The sequence below is a fragment of the Eucalyptus grandis genome, chromosome 9 (assembly GCF_016545825.1).
Source record: "Eucalyptus grandis isolate ANBG69807.140 chromosome 9, ASM1654582v1, whole genome shotgun sequence".
Taxonomy (NCBI): Eukaryota; Viridiplantae; Streptophyta; class Magnoliopsida; order Myrtales; family Myrtaceae; genus Eucalyptus; species Eucalyptus grandis.
Genome location: NC_052620.1, coordinates 4,329,821 through 4,351,475, shown reverse-complemented (window position 1 = coordinate 4,351,475; position 21,655 = coordinate 4,329,821). Strand labels below are relative to the sequence as shown.

Below are 21,655 nucleotides of genomic sequence, written 5' to 3'. Positions count from 1 at the left end.
GGGAGTCCAGACAGTCATGCCCAGCAGAGAGATCAGACAAGCACATATCATCGACTTGTTGCCAAGTTGACAGGAAGAAAATCAATTTCTCCAGTGGCGTAGAAGCAGATTCCACACTAGAATATTATATTGGGAGGAACACGAATTCAAAGTAAATTCTCGTTTTGTTCGAATCATGTTATCGCGTCGCCCTGTTAGAAACCATCGCCTGTACAGGCATGGACGGGCTCAGATCGTTTCGAACCGATCCGGCTCCGAACCGAGCTCATTGTTTTCCCTCTTGTCGAAGTTTTCACATATTAGTTCATTTCATGATTCTAGAGATAAGCAGGAACGAAAATTCCTGCTCCAAAGATGAGCACTCATCGTCCCAACATGCAGACAATATGCCGTAACAAAGAACCATATGAATCTCCATATCTTTCTGACGATAGAACACAAAATAATCCACTCATTAGTTACTAATAAACCATTTACAGCAGCAAAGACTCATTTATGAAATCACTCTTCTGCCTCAAGACACGGGCAGATAAAAACGATGCAGCAAGAAACCTCAAATGCAAGAAAAGTTGGCCTCTCTCCCCGAAGCGAAGCGACCATGCTCCGTACCCTCAGTGATTCTACTCGCCCATGCGGATTAGGCAGCGAAGGCCGGCGCCTTGAAGCATGTAGTCGAAGGCCTTGTTGATCTCCGAGAAAGGAACCTCGTGTGTAATGAACTTCTCCAGCTCAAGTTCCTGTTCGAATACGAACATCACTTCAGTCAAAAACTCCGTACATGATGCAGACGAGTAAGAGAAAAAGAGAACAAATGCGTAAATTGTATGCAAAGCTTTGGAACCGGGTAAGATGGTAATTTATGCATGGATGACAGGGTATGTGCATGTGCCGTGAAGAAGCATCATGAGTTGGGGTTATACCTTATTCATGTACTTCTCTACAACAGAGGGAAGGTCAGTCCTTGGCTTGAAGTTGCCAAAGAAAGTGCCCTTGAGAGTCCTCTCATTCAAGAGATTCATCGGATGGGTCTTGAATGCATCATCTTTGTTAGGGACGCCGACGAGAACAGCAACCCCCCATCCCTGCAGATCAATTCCCAACCCGTTAATGATGAGAGAAACGGATCGACAGAGCATTTCATTGATCTAGCAGCTTTGTCTGCAAGTACTTACATCATGAACACATTCGAATGCAGAGATCATGGCATTGATATTTCCAGTGCACTCAACACTTCGATCAACACCACCATTGGTCATTTCAGCAATCACCTGAGTCGAAGTTAACAAATTTCAGTTCAAAAGGATAAGGTATTATATCAATCGGATCGCAGGAAGGGTATAGCTGAGTAAGGATGCTATCAAACCTCTTGAACAGGTTTGCTGTGGTCCTTGGGATTCACAAACTCGGTGACTCCAAATTTCTTGGCTGCTCACAGGAAAAGAGAGGGCCTTCAGAGTGCATCACATACGCAAAAGAAAACATGCTCTCTTTCTTAAAAGCCAAAGCAAGATGCCAATTTTAGCTGACTGTAAAGGCGATGCTCAGAGACTTATGAGACATATCAAAGATGCAACGAGGTTTGAATCAATTACCTTCATCGAATCTGTTTGGGTTCAGATCAACTCCAATAATCCTTGAAGCTCCCGACATTCTAGCCCCTTCAGCTGCCTGATAAATCAGAATATCCAACATTTTAAATCTTCATTTCCAATTGCACTTAAAAAAGTTTATCCCATTTTTGTATGAAAGACAGGAGAATAAATGAAAACTCACAGCAAGGCCGACAGCTCCAAGTCCAAAAATGGCTACCGATTGCCCCTTCTTTGGCTTCGCAACATTCAGGGTGGCACCAAGACCTTCCAATAAGGGAAACAGGACATCAGTTAATGCTGATAAAAAGCCAATGACAAATCTAGCAGCATGAATCACATAAATTTTGCAAAACATATGACCGACCTGTGGAGATACCGCAGCTGAGCACACAGACTTTGTCAAGCGGGGCTGCAGGGTTGATCTTGGCAACACAGCCAACGTGAACCACGGTGTACTCACTGAAGGTCGAAGTGCCAACAAAATGGTAAATGGGCTTCCCGTTGATCGAGAACCTCGACTTGTTATCATTAAGCATAACTCCCCGATCCGTGTTTATCCTGAGCAGGTCACACATATTGCTCTCCTCGGATTTACAATGCGGGCACTCCTTGCATTCTCCAGTGAACACAGGAAGGACATGATCACCAGGTTGAAGTTCTGTCACGCCTTCACCGACACTTTCCACAATCCTAGATTGCCAAATGGAAGAAGAAAAGGAACATGATTTCCCAATACAGTCGATAAATATTTACCAATATCAGCAATCGACCCAAATGCAAGTTCAGCCAATAAAAGACGATGAACTTTTTCACATAAAGGTCCATACCCTGATGCTTCATGACCAAAAATGCGGGGAAACACTGGGGTTTGTCCCTGCAATACGATTTCATTAGTCCCCATTAACCGTCACGATTGATAATGATCGGCCGATTTAGCCAACATATATCGAAAAACCATGTTAAAAAAAATGCAAATGTACTCACCTTGGCTTCCCAGAAATAAACATCGGTGTGGCAAAGGGAGGTGAAGAGGATCTTGATCCGGACCTCCATCGCCTGCGGAGGAGCCACCTCCACTTCTTCCATCACAAGCGGCTTTCCAGCTTCCCACGACACCGCAGCTGCATCGCATGTTCGACATGATCACACCATGAGAGGCAACTCGAATCGCACGCTTAAAAAGTACAGATCTTTGGCTATGGAAAAGATTTCGCAACCCAAATTACATTTGACATCACTCAAGCCAAATCTAAACAGCCCGATGTCATCAAAATTCATATAAGGAAAAAGAACAAAAAGAAAGCTTGCCCTTCTGTCAGGTGAACACGATCAAAATAGACAAATATGTGTCCGCAACGAACACCCAGTAACGCATAGTCAAAAAGGACTGAGAGATCATCACCATCATCACCGGCTCGAGAAAGAAAGACAAAACCGACGCAAACCCACGTCAGGAACCGAGGACGATCGCCATAAAAAACGTACCTTTGCAGCGAATGACCTGACCAGCGGTGCCCGCCATCTCAACCCTCAGCAATATCCCACTACCCGAATTCTGAAACTGCCTGATTTCTCTGATCTCTTTGACCTCAAGAACCGTTCTTGCGCAGATGTGAGGAAGTGGGTTGGGCTCGGGGGTGGTATTTATACCCGTTAAGCTCGCCGAATCGAGGAGTTCAAGCGGCTCATTGTTTTGTTTGCTTTTCTGTTTTACCTTTTTCGGGGGAAACTTCGGGAAAGCAGGAGATGGAGAGAAACCAGGGACTCTCTAGAACGGAACTACCTACAGTTTCTGATTTTTCATCATTCGCGCTTTCCATGGAAGGTGGCAATCCACGGCGGTGTCGTGGTTTCTGGTTTTTCCCACTGTTTCTCTAGTTTTTACCTATTTTGATGTTGACTACGAGGATCGGACCGGTCATTGGATGTCACTCCGCGTGGCGCTCCGTGACAAGAGGCACGCGCTCTCTCTCTTGATGCTTGGTCGGGTGGACGTGATTAAATATACAAAATATTTTTGATGTGATAAAGACATTACTTAGGTAATATGATTAGTTATAAGAGTGATTAAGACGGATCGACTTAACTGAAAATTGACCAGACCAGTGTGATAAGACTGTCCGAATTAATTGTTCTCCTTACATCTTTAGTTTTTTCTTTAAACTCAATCGATTCTAGTGAACTGTCTGAACACCTCAGTTCGGTTTGGTTCCAAAAACTTTCAATCTAGTCATTTGAGAACTAATTTCTCCAATCTAGTTCATGGTTTCAAAGTGGGATCGAAAACCAATCATCCCTAATTAGTGGGAATATCCTAGGGAAATGATAGTAGATTTGGGATGCCACGGCGGGCATCAGCCCAACTCGACCTACTCATTCAAATTGGATATATCGATTGTTCTTTAATTCGGCAATTGGATCACAAATTGAACTTCGACATCTCTAACCTTTTGAAATTTCACTTTGAAATGCCGATCCGTACCATTAACATCTGAATCGAATTGAAAGAGAGATGAGAGCAAACATTGCTTTTTTTTTTTAAATGTTAGTGTTTGGGGTTGGTCCAATTGATAGATCAAACTCCAACCGCAAGTGCAAAGAGGAGCGAGAAAGGATCACGATTGATCCTCGTTTGCGCTTTGAAAGATCAACCAATTGAGTTTGTGAAGAACACCTGACATCGAAAATGTGTCATGTTAACAATATTAATCGACGCGAATTTCTTATAACTTTCGATTAACTATTCTTTTCTATCGATATACACATTCATTAATAGTATAGATCGCAATATATCTTTATCCATCTACATATTTTGAATTATAGAATTATATTCCTTAATTTTATAGTTGGAAAAAAAAATCCTAGAAAGAGTATGACAAGTATCTATACATAAAATATCCATATTAGATAATCTTTTCTCTTCTTTTTTATTTCTTTTGTTCATTTCATATTATGTCTCCTCTCGTTCAATACTCCATACATATATGAAGAGTTCGATTAGTTGGTTGAGAGACCAAGCAAAAGGTCTAATCTAGTCTCAAGCAGCAAAGACGAATATGAGGTATATGGTACGAGAAGGAATTTGATCCCTTTTCATGTCTTGTTATTTTATTCTTCTTCTCTTCATATTCTATTTATGCATTCTGACCTTTTAGAGCGCCTGTTAAGTGCGCGGTACGAGGTTCACGATGTTGAACTTTCATGATGTTGAACTCTTTGTCCTATTCACTTAGCTCATCCATGATTTAAAAGAAAAAAAAAAATATCCTCAAAAAATCCGTTTGTTTCACTAAAATGTAACTTTTTAGAAAATATTCTCTACGAAGCTATTTTTTAAGAAAAATGACAATATTTTGTTGGTATTCATCTGAAATTTGAAAATGAACTAGAAAATATTTTTCACTATTCGGTATGAAAATGCAATTTGATTTTCTTCCGTGCATTCCTTTCTTTCACTTTTTTTTTTTTTTTGCTTTTTTTGCTTTTTTTAATTGAATTTTAATTTTATTTTATTTTCACTTTGTTTTATTTTTTTTCGTTTCCTCCTCCTTTTTCTTCGATCAATCGCTACCGACCATGGCAACCGGCTAAAGGCAAGTTCAAGCTCACTGGCCTAAAAGAGGCTTGCCAGCCTCAAGTCTCGCTGATTTGGCAAGTGGCTAGCTCAAGCTTGCTAGCCTTGGGCCTTGTAAGAGGCTCGCACTTGCCCATGTCTGGCCACTAACATGGAAAGAAAAATGGAAGGAAAAGAAGAAGAAGAAGAAGAAGAAAAAATAAAAAAAAAAAGAAAAAGGAAAAAATTAAATTTCGTTTTTTTTTTTTTCTTTTAAAAGAAGAAGGAACTACTATGAGATAAGTATAAGAGAGTGTAAGTGAGGAAAATGTATCCCCCACTTGAAAAGCCGAAAACATTTTCCTTTATTTCAAAAGACTTTTTTCTTGTGGATGAAATTTTTTTTTCCCGATCAAATCATTTTTCATGAAACAAACGTCAAAAAATTTAAAAAACATTTTCCTACAAGTTGTTTTCTGCGAAACGAACGAAGCCCAAGAATTTTGGAGACTAATGCCACTTAGGTGAGCAATATTATAGACCATGCAGCTACCTGTTTCACTAGCAGCTAAGCATCTCCCTTTCAACAGGACAAGGATTGGGACCATTTCTTTTTGTGGGAAACTGAGTCATAAAGGGAAAGTTAATGGAATAAAGAAAGGTTATACCTAAGCAAACGAGTGGGGTTTAAAAAAAAAGGAACGAATATAAATGGGGATTAATTAAAAAATGGAAATAAAATAAGCTATAGAAGCGAAAAATAGTAAATAATAAATAAAAGGCGGTAAGATAATTGATCTAAGAATGAAACTGCAAATCTGAATAGGAAGGAGATGTCACATCAACCAACGGCAAAGATGTGACTCGCTTGGCGTGGGGATTTAATGAGAGTTGCGACCTCATCAAGCCATGAGGCTCCAGTTTGGTAATGTCATAGATTTTGCACAAAGCACTTGCACAGATGAGAAGGAATGGGACATTGAGGGTCACTGAGAATCTTGGCAGTACTATATTTATCGAGGAAAGAATATATTCGACACCAAAAGGAGGCCCGGTTTCCGCAATGTGCAAGCTTCTATTTCGTTCGGAGCGTTACCTAAAGAAGCATGTGCATGATCATAGACAAGAAGACAAACTCAGAGCCAGATCTGGGTAAAAATCCCAAAATCCTCCTCTAGCTAAATCAAGTAAACCTTCGGTTGTCACCGTTCTACAACTGGATAAGCCTACAGTCAGAATTGGCAAAAGATTGTGACATCGGAACCGATAGACATATGTAAAAGAGGAAAAAAATAAATGAATAATCTTTTCTTTTTCTATGAAAAGAACAATCAAGCAATGAGCAAAGTTGGAAACGCTGGACGGTGCCGTTTTTCCCACCTTAAGTGTACAAGAGCAAAGCAGGTAAGCCCGTCAAAGGCATTTTAGGCTTTCTCTTGGTATTGGCCAGCGTGGTGCCATTCATTTGCTTGCGTGCTGAGACAATTACATCGTTTTAGAATGACTCTTTGGACCACATATGCACTCAGGATACGGATTTTCGTAAAAGGATTCCTCAGTCCGGGAACGTGCTTTGCCTTTAAGTCCTGGCAATGGACCTTTTCTTTTCCTGGGAGCTCCTTGTCTGTTTTTATGATAAGATGGTTAAGCACATTTCAAGAAGGGACACACACACACACCCATAGAGAGAGTTAACCATATAATCAGTGAAAAATGAATCGGGGAGTACTGATTTACTAGCAGATCTGTTACTTTTAGAGATTGGTCATTTTAAGTTTCTTAAAAATTTCACTAATTCACATTAGGATGGTTTCACAGTGATTATATGTCAAGTAAAAGAATGTAATTGAATATTATCAGACACGGAATATCCTTCCACAGCACAGGAACTTATAAGGCACGTTGTGATTGCATAATATTAAGCTACCTGTTATGGTGCATCTGCCGCACAAGTTCTAATAGCAAGGAATCTTCTCTCAGGTCTCCTGATTCCAGTCTATCAAAAACTTCAACAAGTCCTTTCCTGCATATGATGTGGATATTTAAAATCATAGCAGCTCCGCAATTTGGAGTTTAAACCAAGGATTCCAAGATAAAATATTTGAAAAAAAAAAAAATAATAGTGGACTCTTTGCAATAAATCAAATCACGGAGATGCCTGAAAAATTTACACTTCTCACTATAGGCCATTTTTTATGGTTTCTGTACATTATACATTGTGAACCTGTTTATACTGGTTCCATTGCAACTAAATCATCTTACAGAAAAGTAAGATAACAACTTTCCAGTTAGCTGTCTTCTTGACAGGACTATACCTGTCTGGGGTGATTGTCCTGCGGTGGCCTAAGAACCTCCGATGTCCTTCAACAGCTCTGGCCATGTTACCAGAATAAGAAGAAACAAACACATCACTCTCCACTGAGATAATGTAGTCAATAGCAGCACTCTGAGATGCATGGTTAGTGAACCCTTCCAATTCTTCCTTTGTGGCAAGAGTTTCCTGCCATAGAAACAGAACCAGTTCGCTTTTGTATGTGATAAACAGATTGTTATAAGTTCACTAAATTTTTTTTTTTTGGGTCAGATAGAAGTTCACTAGTGACTAATTTGTGAAAATGAAAAGGTAGCATAATCATTACAAACCTTAAAAACAAGATTAGGGAAGCGCGATGAGAGCGTGGACAAGCGAGCATTACCACCATAAATTTCTCCAGCAGCAATATAGATTAATGTTGATGGAGGATAACCAAGAGCTCGGAGGAAAATCCCCACCTCCTTGGGGGTCAAAGGGCAATTCCCTCCTAGTCTCTGTTCTGTGGAATTAATCTTTTTTACCTTCCAATGACTAGTGTTCTCCCTGTATAAACAAATTGAACATAAAGATATTAAAATGCAAAGCTGGGAACGACTCACTCATTTGAATGGATGACATGGAAAGCCATTAGCTACACAGGCATTCAACCTATTGACATCTCACGTGTATGTAACTGTACTAGACAGATGTATTTGCAAGCTTGTGAAACTCTCACCTCATTATTGTCAGCTCTTTTGATTCAGCTTCAGTCAGGCCGTAAGTGCAACCCGTAAAAGACAGCATGTCTTTCTCATATCTAAGATGAAGAGCAATGTATCGTCCCTCACGACTCCTTAGCCGCTCTATCAGCTTCTGTGGTTTCACCGTCATGCATGCTCAGTACCTATTTTAACAGGAAGCCCCGTAGGAGACCTCTTAAATGCATTAATCTAACATAAGAATAAAATGGGATCTGCAGCTCATATTTATCTAGGGGCTGCTTATCCGGCCTCATTATTGACCTGATCAAAATAACTATTTGTTGATCTCATATGCTGCTTTCTAATGTAGTTTCGTCCAAAATTATTAATCACTTTCTCTGGCACGTTAGACTTATCAACATCCATGAAGTTCAAAAGTTCTAGTCCACATAAAAAGAACAAAAAGGAAAAACAAAGTGCGTTATACATCAGTACCCCACCTTTGCCAGGATCTCAATTGGGGGAGAGAAACGAAGTGCGTTATACATTGCACGACACCTCAATCTTTGGATGTCAAGAGGCAGATCATTGTTTGCTAGTCGAGAATCCGATTTTGCAACATGGATCACCTGCAAGGGAATCAATTAACCCCCACAGCAATAATCTGATAAATTGACATGACTTAAAGAGCCTCTTTGTGTAACACGGAATTCCAATCAGACTTTCAGAGAGTTCGCTTCATTAAATAAAACAGGTTTAACAATCTCCAGCTATGTATACATTACAAGACCACCCCTAGAAATCCAAAAAATTGCAATGACACTGCATGTATTTTATGATTATTCAACATGTGGATATTTATGTATATCAGTACAAACTTGATCCAATATCTAAGGAGATGATGATGGTCAACTCTCTTTAAGGTTATTGCTACTTTGAAGAACGCCATCATATTTTTTATACACTTTTATGGAAGTATTGCTATTCAATGCAATGTATAGACAAGTGAGTCTCACTTCCAAATTTTGGAATGATGAAAAACTATTTTGTTTTCTCACCTTAAATTGAATTACAACTTATTTATCTTCTGATTATGTTCTGTGCTAGAAATTTCATGGCACAGGCAATGATGCTAATCAACAATTACTGCAAACATCATCTTAATTAAGCATTTCCAATAATATCAGAACTAGCATTTAGGTTAGACTCTTTAGCTCTTAGATGCAAGAAAAATGTAGTTCTAAGTGCTCACAGTTTATTTAAATGGTTAGTTATTTATTAGATAATGCATCTATGCTGTTGAAATTATCAAGTACAAGCAATCTCAATCTAATTGAATTCAAAGGACATCCACGATATTCTAATCACTCGGGTCCAACAGCTACTGACATGGTATCCAAGTCAATTTTTCAAATAGAGAATTTACCCAAAATTGAATAGACTTCACTTAAAAAACTAGCATGACTTATGCAGACCTGAAACTCATTCCATAACCTTCTCATCTCTTCGTAGTAACCCATGCTAGCCCAGGAACTGAAGTGCTTCCGAGCACGAGGAATTGATTCCAACTCCTTTGGGAGCTCCCTGGCAACTCTAATATCACCTTTCAAGGCTTCTATAAAATGAGTCTCATCGAATATATCTGAAAAGGTACTGTGAATATGACAGCAATGTCAGAATCCATAATTGCGTAAGACAACAATCACACACCTACAAAAGAATGTTGCAATGCCAATGAATACCTTGTGTCTTTCCAGAATGATCGTCTATCCAGTTCAGGAATAACTAAAGTGGCATTCATTATGTGTGCCACAGCTACCATATCTGCAATCTGGTCGGAGAACATAATTATGGATAAGACCACAGGAAATTGATTAATACCACTACAAAGCATAGCTAGTTAACTCATCACTGAACAAAAACAAAAGAGGAAAACAAATCACAAAACGGAATTGGTTCTACTTAGGAACTGTAAGGATGCCATTATGTGTGCTCCAGTTTACTGTACTTCCAATGTAAGAAAAATTAATATATACTGAAAGAAAGAGCTTATAATTTAGAGTTCTAAAAAAATGCAACTACAATATTTCAATTTCGAAATTTCTCAACGATATTTCAAAAGCTTGAATTCTGGTCAAGACCAGAGAGCCAATTTACAACAAAGTGATCAACTTACACCAGTCCGCATCTGATTTAATCCTCCATTGCTCCTCACAGTTATATATCGATCTGATTCTCGTGCACCTAACATAGCTGAGAGGCAGAAACAGATTTAGAGAGAAAGAGAGAGAGAGAGAGAGAGAGAGAGAGAGTCAGATACCAGACTGGTGTTTACAAAAGGCAAATACCATCATTAGCATCATAAAATCTTCTTAAGATGGTATTTAATGAAAACATTTGTGTCTATATGGCTATCATGGAAACTTAGCTCTTTAATTTTCAGAGTACTGATGATGACTTGATACAAAATGACTGATATTTAAACTGATATTATGCTAGTTTAGATTTTAAATTTACTTTAGTTGTGCACAAAGTGGAATTTGGTCACATATGAGATGTCCAAGCATCTCATTTGAAAAAGAAGTCCTAGAAAAAGCAAGATCTCTTGCAAACATTTAAAACAAGAGTAATATTAAACCCCATGAGGCTGCAGTGATCACGGACACATGTGTGTCTTGATTCCTCACACCACCTAGTATAAGCAATCCCATATTTTAGCTATCGGACAGGTTCAGCTCAAGTTTTATCTGATTCATGAGGTCAACAGGGTGTCGCACGACTAGGATTTACTCACGCAAGTGGGGTTTTTTTTCTTAGAGGGAGTTTGACAATAACATTCTCTTTTCATTTTTCGGTAGGCATCTAAATCTATCCATATTTTTACCATGAATAATTTTCAATATTAGAGTGCCATCCATTTCAGACCAGCACAAAAAGCACACAAGTGAAGATCAATTAAAAACGAAGAAAGAGAAGTACCGAAAAAAAGAATCAGTCATTGGCAGATGCAGGAAAACTTGTAGCAGTAAAAATAATGAAAGACAGAAAAGAAACACGGATTCAGAGTTCATCTGACCTTTGTATTTAGCAGTGGGCTTGACACAGGTGTGTAAACTGAAACTGAAAGGAGCATCCCAAAGTTCTCGGTCTGGAATCTGCAAATAGAAAATTATCCTCGTCACTGAGAGACCATCCATACGAATGTGCTCTATGTAATCACGAAACGCACAACATTCCACCAATTATATGCGCCTAAAAAGCTAAGCCAGGAAAATAGACGTTCGCTCGCCTCGCCGTATATCACCAACATCCATCGCAAAAGCATGCTCAGATCTAATTCTTACTCAACGAACAATCGAACATGCATAACGGGATCTCCCAAATAGATTCAAGAGCAACCTTAAGCCTCAAGCAACAGCTAATTCGTCCACAGATACCTCGAAAGGAGCTAATTTCTAATCATTAGTCGAATGCTAGATCCCATGACCACCATCAGAAGCTACAACGAAAACAACTACGCAAACATCTATCCAGGAAAACAGCTCAGCCGACCCCAACGCAATCGCACCTACACCATCATCAACCATCCGCACGCGTAAGAATCAACCAAGACCTTCCAAAATCGAAACGAACGGAAGCGGAACCCCACGCCAAATCACGGAGACGACCGCCGCTACCTAAGGCGAGCGATTCGAAACAGAGCGGACGCACGCACCGGCTCGGATGGATGCTCCTCCTCCGACGAGACGCGCTCCCGGCGGTCCTCGAAGCCGTCCTTCCTCGACAGGGAGATCAACGTGAAGAAGGAGGAGACGGCGATGAGGAGGACGGCGGCGTACGCGGCGGCGGCGCAGAGGTTCCTCCGGTGGAACCGGAACCGGAACCGGAACCTCCTCCCCCCTCTGCTCCTCGCCATTCTCTCTCAGAGCTGCCGGCTCACCGGATCTCTCGCTCCGCCGGCGGGACCTCGATCTCCTTCGGCGTTCCCGATCGGCATCGGCGGTGGGATTCCGTGCGCTCTTCGATGCGGTTCGTCTGCTCCGTAACTAACTCTGCGCGGCTCTTCCTACGGCCCTCTTTTTTAACTCTCTCTCTCTCTCTGTTCTTTTTCCCGTAATAATCTGGTTAAACAGCACGATAACAAGGAAAAATTCCAAGCGAGAGGTTAAGGTACCCTATTTTTTTAAATAAAGACCTAAAATATATCTTATTTCAAATAAGAACTTAAAATGTTATCAATCTTCAAAAATGGCTTGAACTCGCAATTTCTTCTTTTAAATTTTAAAATTTTCCTTTTTCTTTCTTTTTATATTTTTTTATAAAAACAAAAAAAACTTAAAAAAAAAAAAAACACAAGACCACCCCATTGCTAGTGGGGAGGCAGCAAAGGTCGATCAGGTCGAGGCACCAAGCCTACACGAGGCGCTGTGACCCTTGCCCATATTTAGGAGAGGGTTGCCTCCTTCTTTGGCTTCTAGTAAGGGCGAGTTGCCTACTCTTATCTAAGCGCTGATGACCCGTCGGCCTTCGTTGCCACCCTCGCCGACCTTTGTTGTCATCAACGAGGTGGCAACCACAGGCAAGTGGGTGCTCCCTCTTGTTGATGTCTTCCTTTATTTCTTAATTTTTATTTTTTTAATTGTTAATCTAATTTAATTTAAATTTAATTTGTGCTTATACGAAGATATTCTTGATTAGCTATAATATATTATTGGCCAATGGGACCTAGGCCCTTATTCAAAACAATATAACTACTTTAAACCATTTTTGAAAATTGATATGACTATTTCAAATCCTTATTTGAATTAATGTTTACTTCAAACTCTTATTTAAGAAAATGAGAGTATTTAAAATTTTCTCTAATAAAAATAATAATAATGATTTTTTTACAGATTATTAATTGAAAATTAAAAATGCTTCATTTTGTAAATTAATTTATATCTTATTTTCTAAAATAATCCATTATTAATCTTTTCTAATTTCTTTTTTCAATTTATATATTTATGGGATTCTTTTTGCGAGCTTGTGGAATGACAATTGAAAATTTCAATAATTTATAAAGGGGTGCATGATAACTAAAATTTTTGTTTTAAATAATTTTTCTATTCTGCACTGTTTCGGAATAAAACCCGTTTGATTTCCAGTTTTTTATTTCGAAATAGATTTCTATTACGAAATTGATTTGGAAGAGAAATTAAAATTAGAAAATTTATTTTTCGATTTCGAAAGGGAAATCGAAACAATTTCTCCCACTAAACCCTAATTTCAGTGAGTCCTCCCTCATCTCCTCTATGTCTCTGCCTCCTCCTCCTCCTCTTCCTCCTCCTCCTCCGCCTCTCCTCATTTTATTAAAAATAAAAATAAATATATTCATTTTATTCATTTAAAAATAAAAATAAATTTATTTAAAATAAATAAATTATTTTTATTTATCATTTTATTTTTAGTTTATTAAAAATAAGTTTATTAAATTTATTAAAAATAATTTATTTATGATAAATTTAATAAATTTAGTTTTATTTGCCTTGAGTGTTTTGCCAAATAAATTTATTTTTATTTTTTATTTTTATTCATTTTAAAATAAATTTATTAGTAAAATAAAACAAAATAGAATAAATAAAATAAATTTATTTTAAGGATATTTTTAAAAAATAAAATGATATTTTTATTTTTATGATTTATTTTATTTTACTATTTATTTTTTTGTTACTAAATCATTTTTATTTTTATTTTTTTATATTAAAGGTCATCGGCCGACGCCATCGCCATCCGAAAGGAAGAAATTTTGTGTCGTTATTAAACGAATTTATATTTTTAGAGTAAAAATTTTGTGTCGTTATCAAACGGTTATTTTTTTTAGAAACTCTTTAGAAATAGAAATGAAAAATCTATTTTTCCATTAAACTATTTCGAAATAAAATGGTTGTTACATGCGCGCCCTAAAGATACTAAAAAGTATACCAAATATAAAATTGGCACCCTTCATAGAAATATCAATTTGATATTTATAACGTTGGCCATTTGTTAAGTTATATCGTGCATTTTAACTTTTCAAAATTCTAAACTAAATAGATCTATTGAGTCAAATATCAAATTTTTCGTTATGACCTCACAAAATTAAATGTCCAACCAATAATTTTGTAATTATGACTAAATATGTTAAATCATGGTAGGGTTTTTGAGTTCTTTTCTCTCTAAATTCTAATAATTTAATCAAGTCGACGCCAAAAAAAAAAATCATATTACCATGAATGTGTCCGTTTAATAGCTGACATATAGCATCTATGTGTCGATTCGTGTCAGCATTTACATTACAAAAAATTATGCCAAAAAAATTCTCAACAGAGCTCACTTGAGAATTTGGAAAAGTTCAAGGACATGTGAACAAAATAATTTATATTTGGCCCCCCAAAAAACAATTTATTTACACCGTAACGTATCTATTGATATATAATCTTATTTAAATATTTGCAATTTTTAAGATGGTTTTAATTTTCAGATTTCGAAAAGAAAATATAATGCTCAGTTCCGGACGCGGCGGCGTCTCTCTCTCTATCTCTCTCTCCGGCGTCGCAGATTAGGCACCGCCGGTGAGGTCTGGTTGATTTTCGCTCTTCATTCGATGTTCGCGAGCAATCGTTCTCTGGTTTAGTGCTTCACCGCATCGCCGGTTCGTTTCCGTCAGGTTGAAGCCGAATTCAGCGGCAGAAGGGTAGCACGGAAGGGCGAGAGGATGTCGTTCACGAAGGGATTGGCCAAGGCGGAGCCTGTTTGGCTCAAGACCATGCAGTAGTCAGTCAATTTTTATCTGTTGTTTGCCCCTTTACCATGTACTTTTCATAATGCTGTAATGGCCTCCTTGATGCTGGAAGTAGAGGGTACTTGCTTGTTCTGTGAAAGCCTCAATCTTTGCCAATCGGGTTGCTTCAGGTTCGTTTGTGTTCATTCATTGGATTAGGGGTGGTGAGAGAGTTTTGGAATTCGGTGCACTTTGCTGTTCCATTGATGATTTTGCGTTTTGTTTCTTGGGATTTAGATTAGCTGCGCTGGCGGGTGTGGTGGGAGGTTCTTGTTTGGCGGTGTAGTCGAAGAGCAATTTCGTCGTGGAGATCCCTGTTTTGCTGCTTTGTCAATCGGTGTAGAGTGATTTCGCATGAATTTCTGTCGAGAAGTTCAGAAAACTGTTTTAGGAATGTGATGGTACCATGAGGAGCCCCCTTGTGCTGTTCAGTGCTCTTTCTCATTGTTGGGCAACTGCAAAAACATTGGCTATCGAATGATTTTTTGTGCAGTAGTCATGAGACAATGTATGAATCTTTTGAATTGTGACATTCTTAAATACCCGTCGAGCGCTTTAGAATCCAATGGCATCACTTATTTGGTGGTTATGGCATCATGCAGGGCACCACCTGCACTTTTCCCTCGTGCCGATGAAATCAAGCAGATCGCTCTCCCTGAGGATGTCTATGTTAAAAGTTTTTCCAGAAATATCTGGACTCAAAGCATGAGGATGCGATCAAGTAAATTTCTTTCCTTAGTAATGTATTTCGCCATAGCTTCTGTTTTGCTTTCTAAATTTGTCACAACGTAATATATTTCCTTTTCTTTTCCTGTATTTGTAATATTGTGGATGTGATGAAAATAGCACTCTTCGTGTATAAGAAAGAGCCAATTGACTGAGTACTTCATGCCTGCTTTCATTAGCTTGGTGAGTAATAAGATTTTGTATTGAGCCTGGAATTGTAAACGTGTGTCGTTTGTGATGACAGACCTTGCATTCTGCGATCATTCTTCTTGCTTCCGGGTGCTATTCTTGTGTATACATGTTTTTATATAGATAGTCTCAAGAGACCATTTTCACTTTTATAGACACAACTAAAGTTGCTGCAAGATTTTGAGGAATGGAATTAGTTGTTTTAGTGATAACATAAAATTGCTTACTTTTCTAATGTCTTTTTGACATAACAAATTGCATCGGCTTTAAAGCATCCATGTAGCCAAGTTCAATCAATAGGATAAGGATCGGTTGATATGTCTGCTAAGGCTGTGAGACCTTATGATGTCTGTAATTGGACTCAGGCTACTTTGTTCATCTTGTTGTTGCTTTAATACATTGGGTTCTACTTGCACCTTGATAACAACTTAACCGATAGCTTGCAAATTTCCAGCTACAAGAACATCTTGACTGTCATTGAGCTAACCAGACATGAAGGCTCCATGTTGTGCTCCTGAGCTTGAGGAGCCTTATTCTCGTGTGTTAGCATGTGATTTACTCTGCAATTAGCATGCTTTTGTGGATAAATTGTACATTCAGTACAGCATACTTAAAGAACAGTTCGGTTGATGTGTCTGCAACTGCTGTGAGACCTCTTGTGGCTGTAATGTGATTCCGACTACCTTTTTTTATCTTGTTAATGCTTTACGTTTTGGGGTTCCACTTGCACTATTATGACTTAACTGATAGCTCACATTTTTTCAGCTACAAGAATATGTCACACAACTTAACTGCTAGCTCACATTTTTTCAGCTACAAGAATATGTTGCACAATTTAAATGATAGCTCACATATTTTCAGCTATGAGAACATATTGCCTGTCATTGAGCTAACAAGACATGACAACTTCATGTTGCACCTCTGAGCTTGAGGAGCCTTCACGAGTCTTTCCATGTAATTTACTCTGTAACTAGCATGATTTTTTTGGCTAAATTGTCTATCATTCATATTCAAAGAAAAGTAAACTAATATCTATCTTAATTCTAACTGAGGACCATGATATAAGGATTTTAAAATTGCATGTCACTAAATAAAGCGCTGTGGCATTGGAACTGAAAGAAATTGTATAACCAAAACGGTAAATAAAATAGAAAGATACTTATGCATCACTTTCTAACAAATGCTTTATATGTTTGTTTCTTATTGCTGTTGACGCATGTGGTTTATTCACATTTAATTCTGTAAAAGCATTAACTTCTTTGAGACCTTCTGTTGAAATTGAATATTTGGTTTTGACCCCCCTTCAGCCCATTTTTTCAGTCAACGAGTCCTTGAGTTGAAGGAAAGTGGAGTTAGTGAGGAAGAGGCTATGGGTGTAGCAGATGTAAGTTATTGCCTTCTTGGGTTACAGTCTGCCCTCACACAAGATTCTTTGATCTTCCTTCCTTCATTTATTCAATTATCTATCTTGCATTTCGCTTGTTATTGATCCTTAAATGTTGGCATCACTGCTGGATTTTTAGATGGACCGCCTAGAGAAGAAGGCAAACAAGCAGGCATATGCTTGACTGAAGCAGATTGCGAAGTTTCAAGGCAAAAGACCTCCTCCTAATCCTTACCCAAGTGCTATCAAAGAGATACAAGCAGAAGAGAGAAAGTATGTTCGGGATCGTTTCCATAATCCCAAAATCTGCAAAATTATCGAGAAGATGAAAGAAGAGAAGGCGGCTGAAGCTCAGTACAGAACGGGAGGAGGTGGCTACTAGAGTTTGAAGTAGCTCAAAGTGAAAAGTTATTGGCTTGCTTTTGGAGCCTCACATCATAATGACATTGCCACTACTTTTCGATAAGAGAGAAAAGGTTCTCTTTGAAGATCTGTTTGTCTTAGTCAAGCTTACACCACTTTACTATATGTGAAAGCATGTGCTATGATGGGATTGGATTAAGAACGAAACCAGATAGAATTATTAGAATTTGGTAGAGGAACTGTTTTGAATTAGATAGCCTTCTCTATGCTTTGAATCCCATCTTCGCCGATTCCACTATTTGAAGAAATGATTCGGCTTTCACGGTATTGATCGGAATGATACAACGAGCGCTTTAGGGCATCCCAAGAGATGTCTATACAATTGCAATCTATCTTGGCTCAAGGGATACTTCCTCTGCACTCGGGGTATTCCCGGACGTCTTGTGCCTTTTTCTCTGTAAAATAGCCTCTGATTTAAAGTCTTTTTGTTCAAGGAACTTGTGTGGAAATGAGCAAGAAAATCGAAATGGAGGTCCTCTCTGGAATTAAGTTGGCAGTTTGATTGAGGAACTTGTCTTGCTAGATGAGGTTGATCAATTGTTTGATTGTGTTTGCTGGTTCTTTCGTCTTGTTCGCTTGGGATGTCTGTCTTGTTCGCTTGGGATGTCTGCCAACTCCGCAGTGGTTTCTGTCTTTTTAAGGTCTCGTTTTGCAAGATAAGCAAAAAGAACAGGCATAAGACAAGAGAATGGTGCACAGGATATTGGGTTAGTTCCATAGTATAGGGCTCCTGTACCGGCTAATAAGGTATAGGAAGTGCAGTTTTCTAACAGATAAAATTGAAAATTGGAAGGATTGAGCGGAATGAAGTAGCTCGCCTAAAAGCAGAGGAATTATACCCTTTTGGGGTAACTGCTAATGGCTACTCCATGGGGCAGGCCTACCAAGGAAGGCCACGCCCACCCCGCGCGGGGGGTGGGGGTGGGGCTGGGGGTGGGGCTGGGGCTGGGGGTTGTGTTTTTGTCACGATGTAGCAGCATCACGGAGGACTTTCTTAATGATCATCATGCACTCCTAAAAGTTCAAGAGTAGGCTTGAACTGCTCCCTGATTCCCATTGATCACTGGCAAAACTTACCTTTTAATTCAACTTAATGTATCAACTTCACAGCTCCACCATTATGCTTTGTTTGGAAAGGAAGAGAGGGACAGGAGATGAGGGGTGGGTGAGGATAGTGGGGTAAAAATCTCAAAACTTTTGTGAGGAGGAGAGGAGGGAAAATTGTAATGTTCCTTCCATGTTTACCAAACAGAGCAAGAATTCATGAATGGTATGTGGAAACTGAAGCTGATGGAAAGACCACTTCCTTCGTTACCTTGGAAATTTACAGTATTTTGTTTCGGTCGACTTCCTTTAGATGTTAAGCTCCGTTAAGTCTATAATTTGTTTGTGTGTATAATGCAGAGAAAGTAAGAGATGGAGTTTTTTTCTGGTAGCAATATAATGCTTTAAGTATACGAGCGCTTTGGAATTAGCTATCAGTCATGTTCTGCGTTCTGCCTTAAAGGCTGCTGGTGCTTTGCCTGTTGTTTGATGCAGCCGCTCATTGGTTTAATTGCAGGAAAGTTTTGAAAGAAATGGATCGTTGAAATTTTGGCGGCATTTTGAACCTTATAGCAATCTTTCGCTTCTCAAAAGCATGTCTCTTGGATCTACATGTCACGTACCATCCAATATATTGTGTCAATAAGTATTCCTGACCAAAGGCTCTTAACTGTAAATCTAGCCATGAACTGAACCTAATATATTTATCGTGCATAAAAGCAGATTTATGATGATGAAGTTCAGCAAGTATTGTGCAACGCACTGGAGGAGCTTTCTTCAGAAAAACATTATCAGGAGAAATGCTTGTCAATACTGGTTCATGCTTTACAGTCATTTGAGGGAGACATGTCGCAGGGAAAACATGATGCAGAAGCAGATTGGAGTTTTCTCTTTTCTAGGTATCAATTAACGGTCTCTTCAATGGTTATGGCATCCCTTCCCCAATGTTTTCCCGGTATGTACATGAGGAATAACCATACAAGCCTAATCTCATCTTTCAAGGAGTGTGTTTTCTGTTCATCATGTAAATGTGTCTGATGTTGTGTGTTCTAGTCAAATTGACATGCTGTGCTATGAAACCTTCATCAATTTTATTTTTTCTTATTGTTCTGCTATCAGGACTCGTGCTATATTATGGTAATGAATAATGAATAATTAATGCAGAATAATTCTTGCTCTTCTTGCACTTAACTATGGACATTGTGTCAAGTCTGTCCTGTTTGATGCTATTAGTTGAATATATAGAAGTCACGTGCCTGTTCTTTTGGTGGTCTTGGTGGGTTTGTAATACCCAGCAAGCAGCTCTAAGATATGTCACATTGCGTTTGCAATGGATGCTTCAATGACATGAGACTAATTTGAGTCTTTCTTAAACTGGACTGGCAATAATGAAATATATTGAGAATTTGAAAGAGCGGGTCTGTATTGGTTATTAGCAGTATTTTGGTAATGACATGGATTGTAGAATTTGTGGAGGGTATCGATGCATGTTGATGTTGTTGTTTGAGAAACAGAAAGCTATAAGGTATGTACAGTGGCCACTTCCGCTGACACCTGCAAAGCAAATCTTTTAGATACTGTGTCCTTGTGTTAACCTTAGTTTGTTCAAGAAGTGCTAATATCTGTTGGGCATTGCATATCTGCTAGTCAAGCAACCTCAAACCCAAGAACGTGCTCTGATACTACTGTAAAGAGAAGGAAGACTGGAAGACCAGATTATTTGATCGTCGATACTTAAATTTAGGAAGTTATTCCCATCTTTGAAGTGAACTTGGTTTATAAACTTAAAGGTGCATTTGGAGATTTTGGAAAAGGTAAGGTATCTTAGAGAATCAAATCCAGGACCTTAGTAATTCTAGGCACAATTATAGATTCTTCACCAATGGTTTTTGTTTATGCATAGTGGCTATTTTGTCCTTGGCTGCAATTACATTATTTGCTAGGATGTTTACTGAAATTTCTCTTAAATACTGAGGATATGTGATTGCGTATCTTTGATATTCATCCCATTATCCACTTATCTGAGCATTGGTGTTTAGGTTGTCTAGTGACATTTCATTATTACCTAATTTCACAAAATGTTTGTTGGTGTGATGGAGAACTTGCGTAATGTTTTCTCAATTTCTTTCTGAAATTTCTTTTTTCAGAAAGCTATTGTCACTTAAGACTTTATACTTTTGTTGGCCCTTTAGTTTAGAGCCTAAGGTCATCAAGTGGGATATAGATGTAAAAGACAGCAAAAAGAACCAAAATGAAGGCCAAATTGGCTACAGTAAAAGCTGGAGTAAAAAATTGATATTCAAGGGTTCAGATTCAGAACAACAAAGTGTCATAGAGACCATTCATATACTGGGTTTATAGACTCAACTAGATATGAATCCTTGTTTGGACATTCTTTGTATCTCAACGAGCCAACTTCATTAAAATTCACATCCATATCACGGGACATTGGAACTTATGACATGAAAAAGAAGCCTGAGAAAAAGAAAGGGCACTTAAAATTACCACGAAAAATTATGCTTGTGTATCAAAGTTTCACCTAATATTGTATCATCCTGTGGCTTGATCTGTTTTTGTTCACCTTGTTTGTTCAAAAATTTGTTTTATATCATCTGACAGGATAAGTGATCTTAGCCAACCCAAAAAAAGAAAAAAAGCAAAAAAGAGGATGCTCCGCTCTCTGTGCATACAATTTGACTTGCCTTCTCATGCTAGAATTCGTGCAAGTTCCTGAATCACTATGGGTGTATTTGGTTAGATTTTTTTGGGAAGCCATTGGGAAAATGCAAAAGACTTTAAATTAAAGGAGTTTTGCAAAATACAAATTGTATTTGGTAAATTGTAATCTAAAAATGTATTGTGAAATATTTTTGAACAAAATATTGATTGGAGAAATTTACATTTAAAAAGCACTTTTGTGATTTAAAAATAAAAGGAAAAAAAATAGTCGG

At 38.3% G+C, this 21,655-nt stretch overlaps 3 protein-coding genes across 11 annotated transcripts; 1 reads left to right on the top strand and 2 right to left on the bottom strand.

Moving 5' to 3' along the window:
- Nucleotides 1-392: 392 nt before the first annotated feature.
- On the bottom strand, nucleotides 393-3,431 carry LOC108955342 (alcohol dehydrogenase 1). Its single transcript, XM_039301764.1, has 10 exons — nucleotides 3,078-3,431; nucleotides 2,577-2,713; nucleotides 2,420-2,466; nucleotides 1,957-2,282; nucleotides 1,774-1,856; nucleotides 1,593-1,668; nucleotides 1,364-1,425; nucleotides 1,173-1,268; nucleotides 921-1,082; nucleotides 393-737 (listed from the first exon to the last, which is right to left on the bottom strand). Exons 1-10 carry the CDS (start codon nucleotides 3,112-3,114, stop codon nucleotides 621-623), a joined length of 1,143 nt encoding a protein of 380 aa, XP_039157698.1. The 5' UTR covers nucleotides 3,115-3,431; the 3' UTR covers nucleotides 393-620.
- A 2,850-nt stretch (nucleotides 3,432-6,281) lies between these two features.
- On the bottom strand, nucleotides 6,282-12,248 carry LOC104418137 (O-fucosyltransferase 38). Of its 2 annotated transcripts, none has more exons than XM_010029378.3 (11): nucleotides 11,855-12,248; nucleotides 11,216-11,294; nucleotides 10,316-10,392; nucleotides 9,882-9,970; nucleotides 9,615-9,792; nucleotides 8,640-8,768; nucleotides 8,175-8,311; nucleotides 7,789-8,002; nucleotides 7,461-7,645; nucleotides 7,073-7,168; nucleotides 6,282-6,769 (listed from the first exon to the last, which is right to left on the bottom strand). In XM_010029378.3, exons 1-11 carry the CDS (start codon nucleotides 12,053-12,055, stop codon nucleotides 6,631-6,633), a joined length of 1,524 nt encoding a protein of 507 aa, XP_010027680.2. In that variant the 5' UTR covers nucleotides 12,056-12,248; the 3' UTR covers nucleotides 6,282-6,630. The 2 variants fall into 2 exon arrangements, with proteins under 2 accessions (XP_010027680.2, XP_039157353.1); XM_039301419.1 differs by lacking the exon at nucleotides 11,855-12,248 and adding an exon at nucleotides 11,817-11,837.
- A 2,384-nt stretch (nucleotides 12,249-14,632) lies between these two features.
- LOC104428703 lies at nucleotides 14,633-19,822 on the top strand. 8 transcript variants are annotated; one of them, XR_005546337.1, is made up of 7 exons: nucleotides 14,633-14,734; nucleotides 14,825-14,931; nucleotides 15,541-15,659; nucleotides 16,715-16,807; nucleotides 17,161-17,237; nucleotides 17,377-18,026; nucleotides 19,222-19,822. XR_005546337.1 is itself a non-coding variant. In XM_039301422.1 (5 exons), exons 2-5 carry the CDS (start codon nucleotides 14,990-14,992, stop codon nucleotides 17,419-17,421), a joined length of 321 nt encoding a protein of 106 aa, XP_039157356.1. In that variant the 5' UTR covers nucleotides 14,633-14,734; nucleotides 14,825-14,989; the 3' UTR covers nucleotides 17,422-18,145. The 8 variants fall into 8 exon arrangements, 1 of the variants encoding a protein (XP_039157356.1); XR_722165.3 differs by lacking the exon at nucleotides 16,715-16,807 and adding an exon at nucleotides 15,176-15,446 and having other exon boundaries at nucleotides 14,825-15,069; XR_005546338.1 differs by lacking the exon at nucleotides 16,715-16,807 and having other exon boundaries at nucleotides 14,633-14,729; nucleotides 15,584-15,659.
- Nucleotides 19,823-21,655: the final 1,833 nt, after the last annotated feature.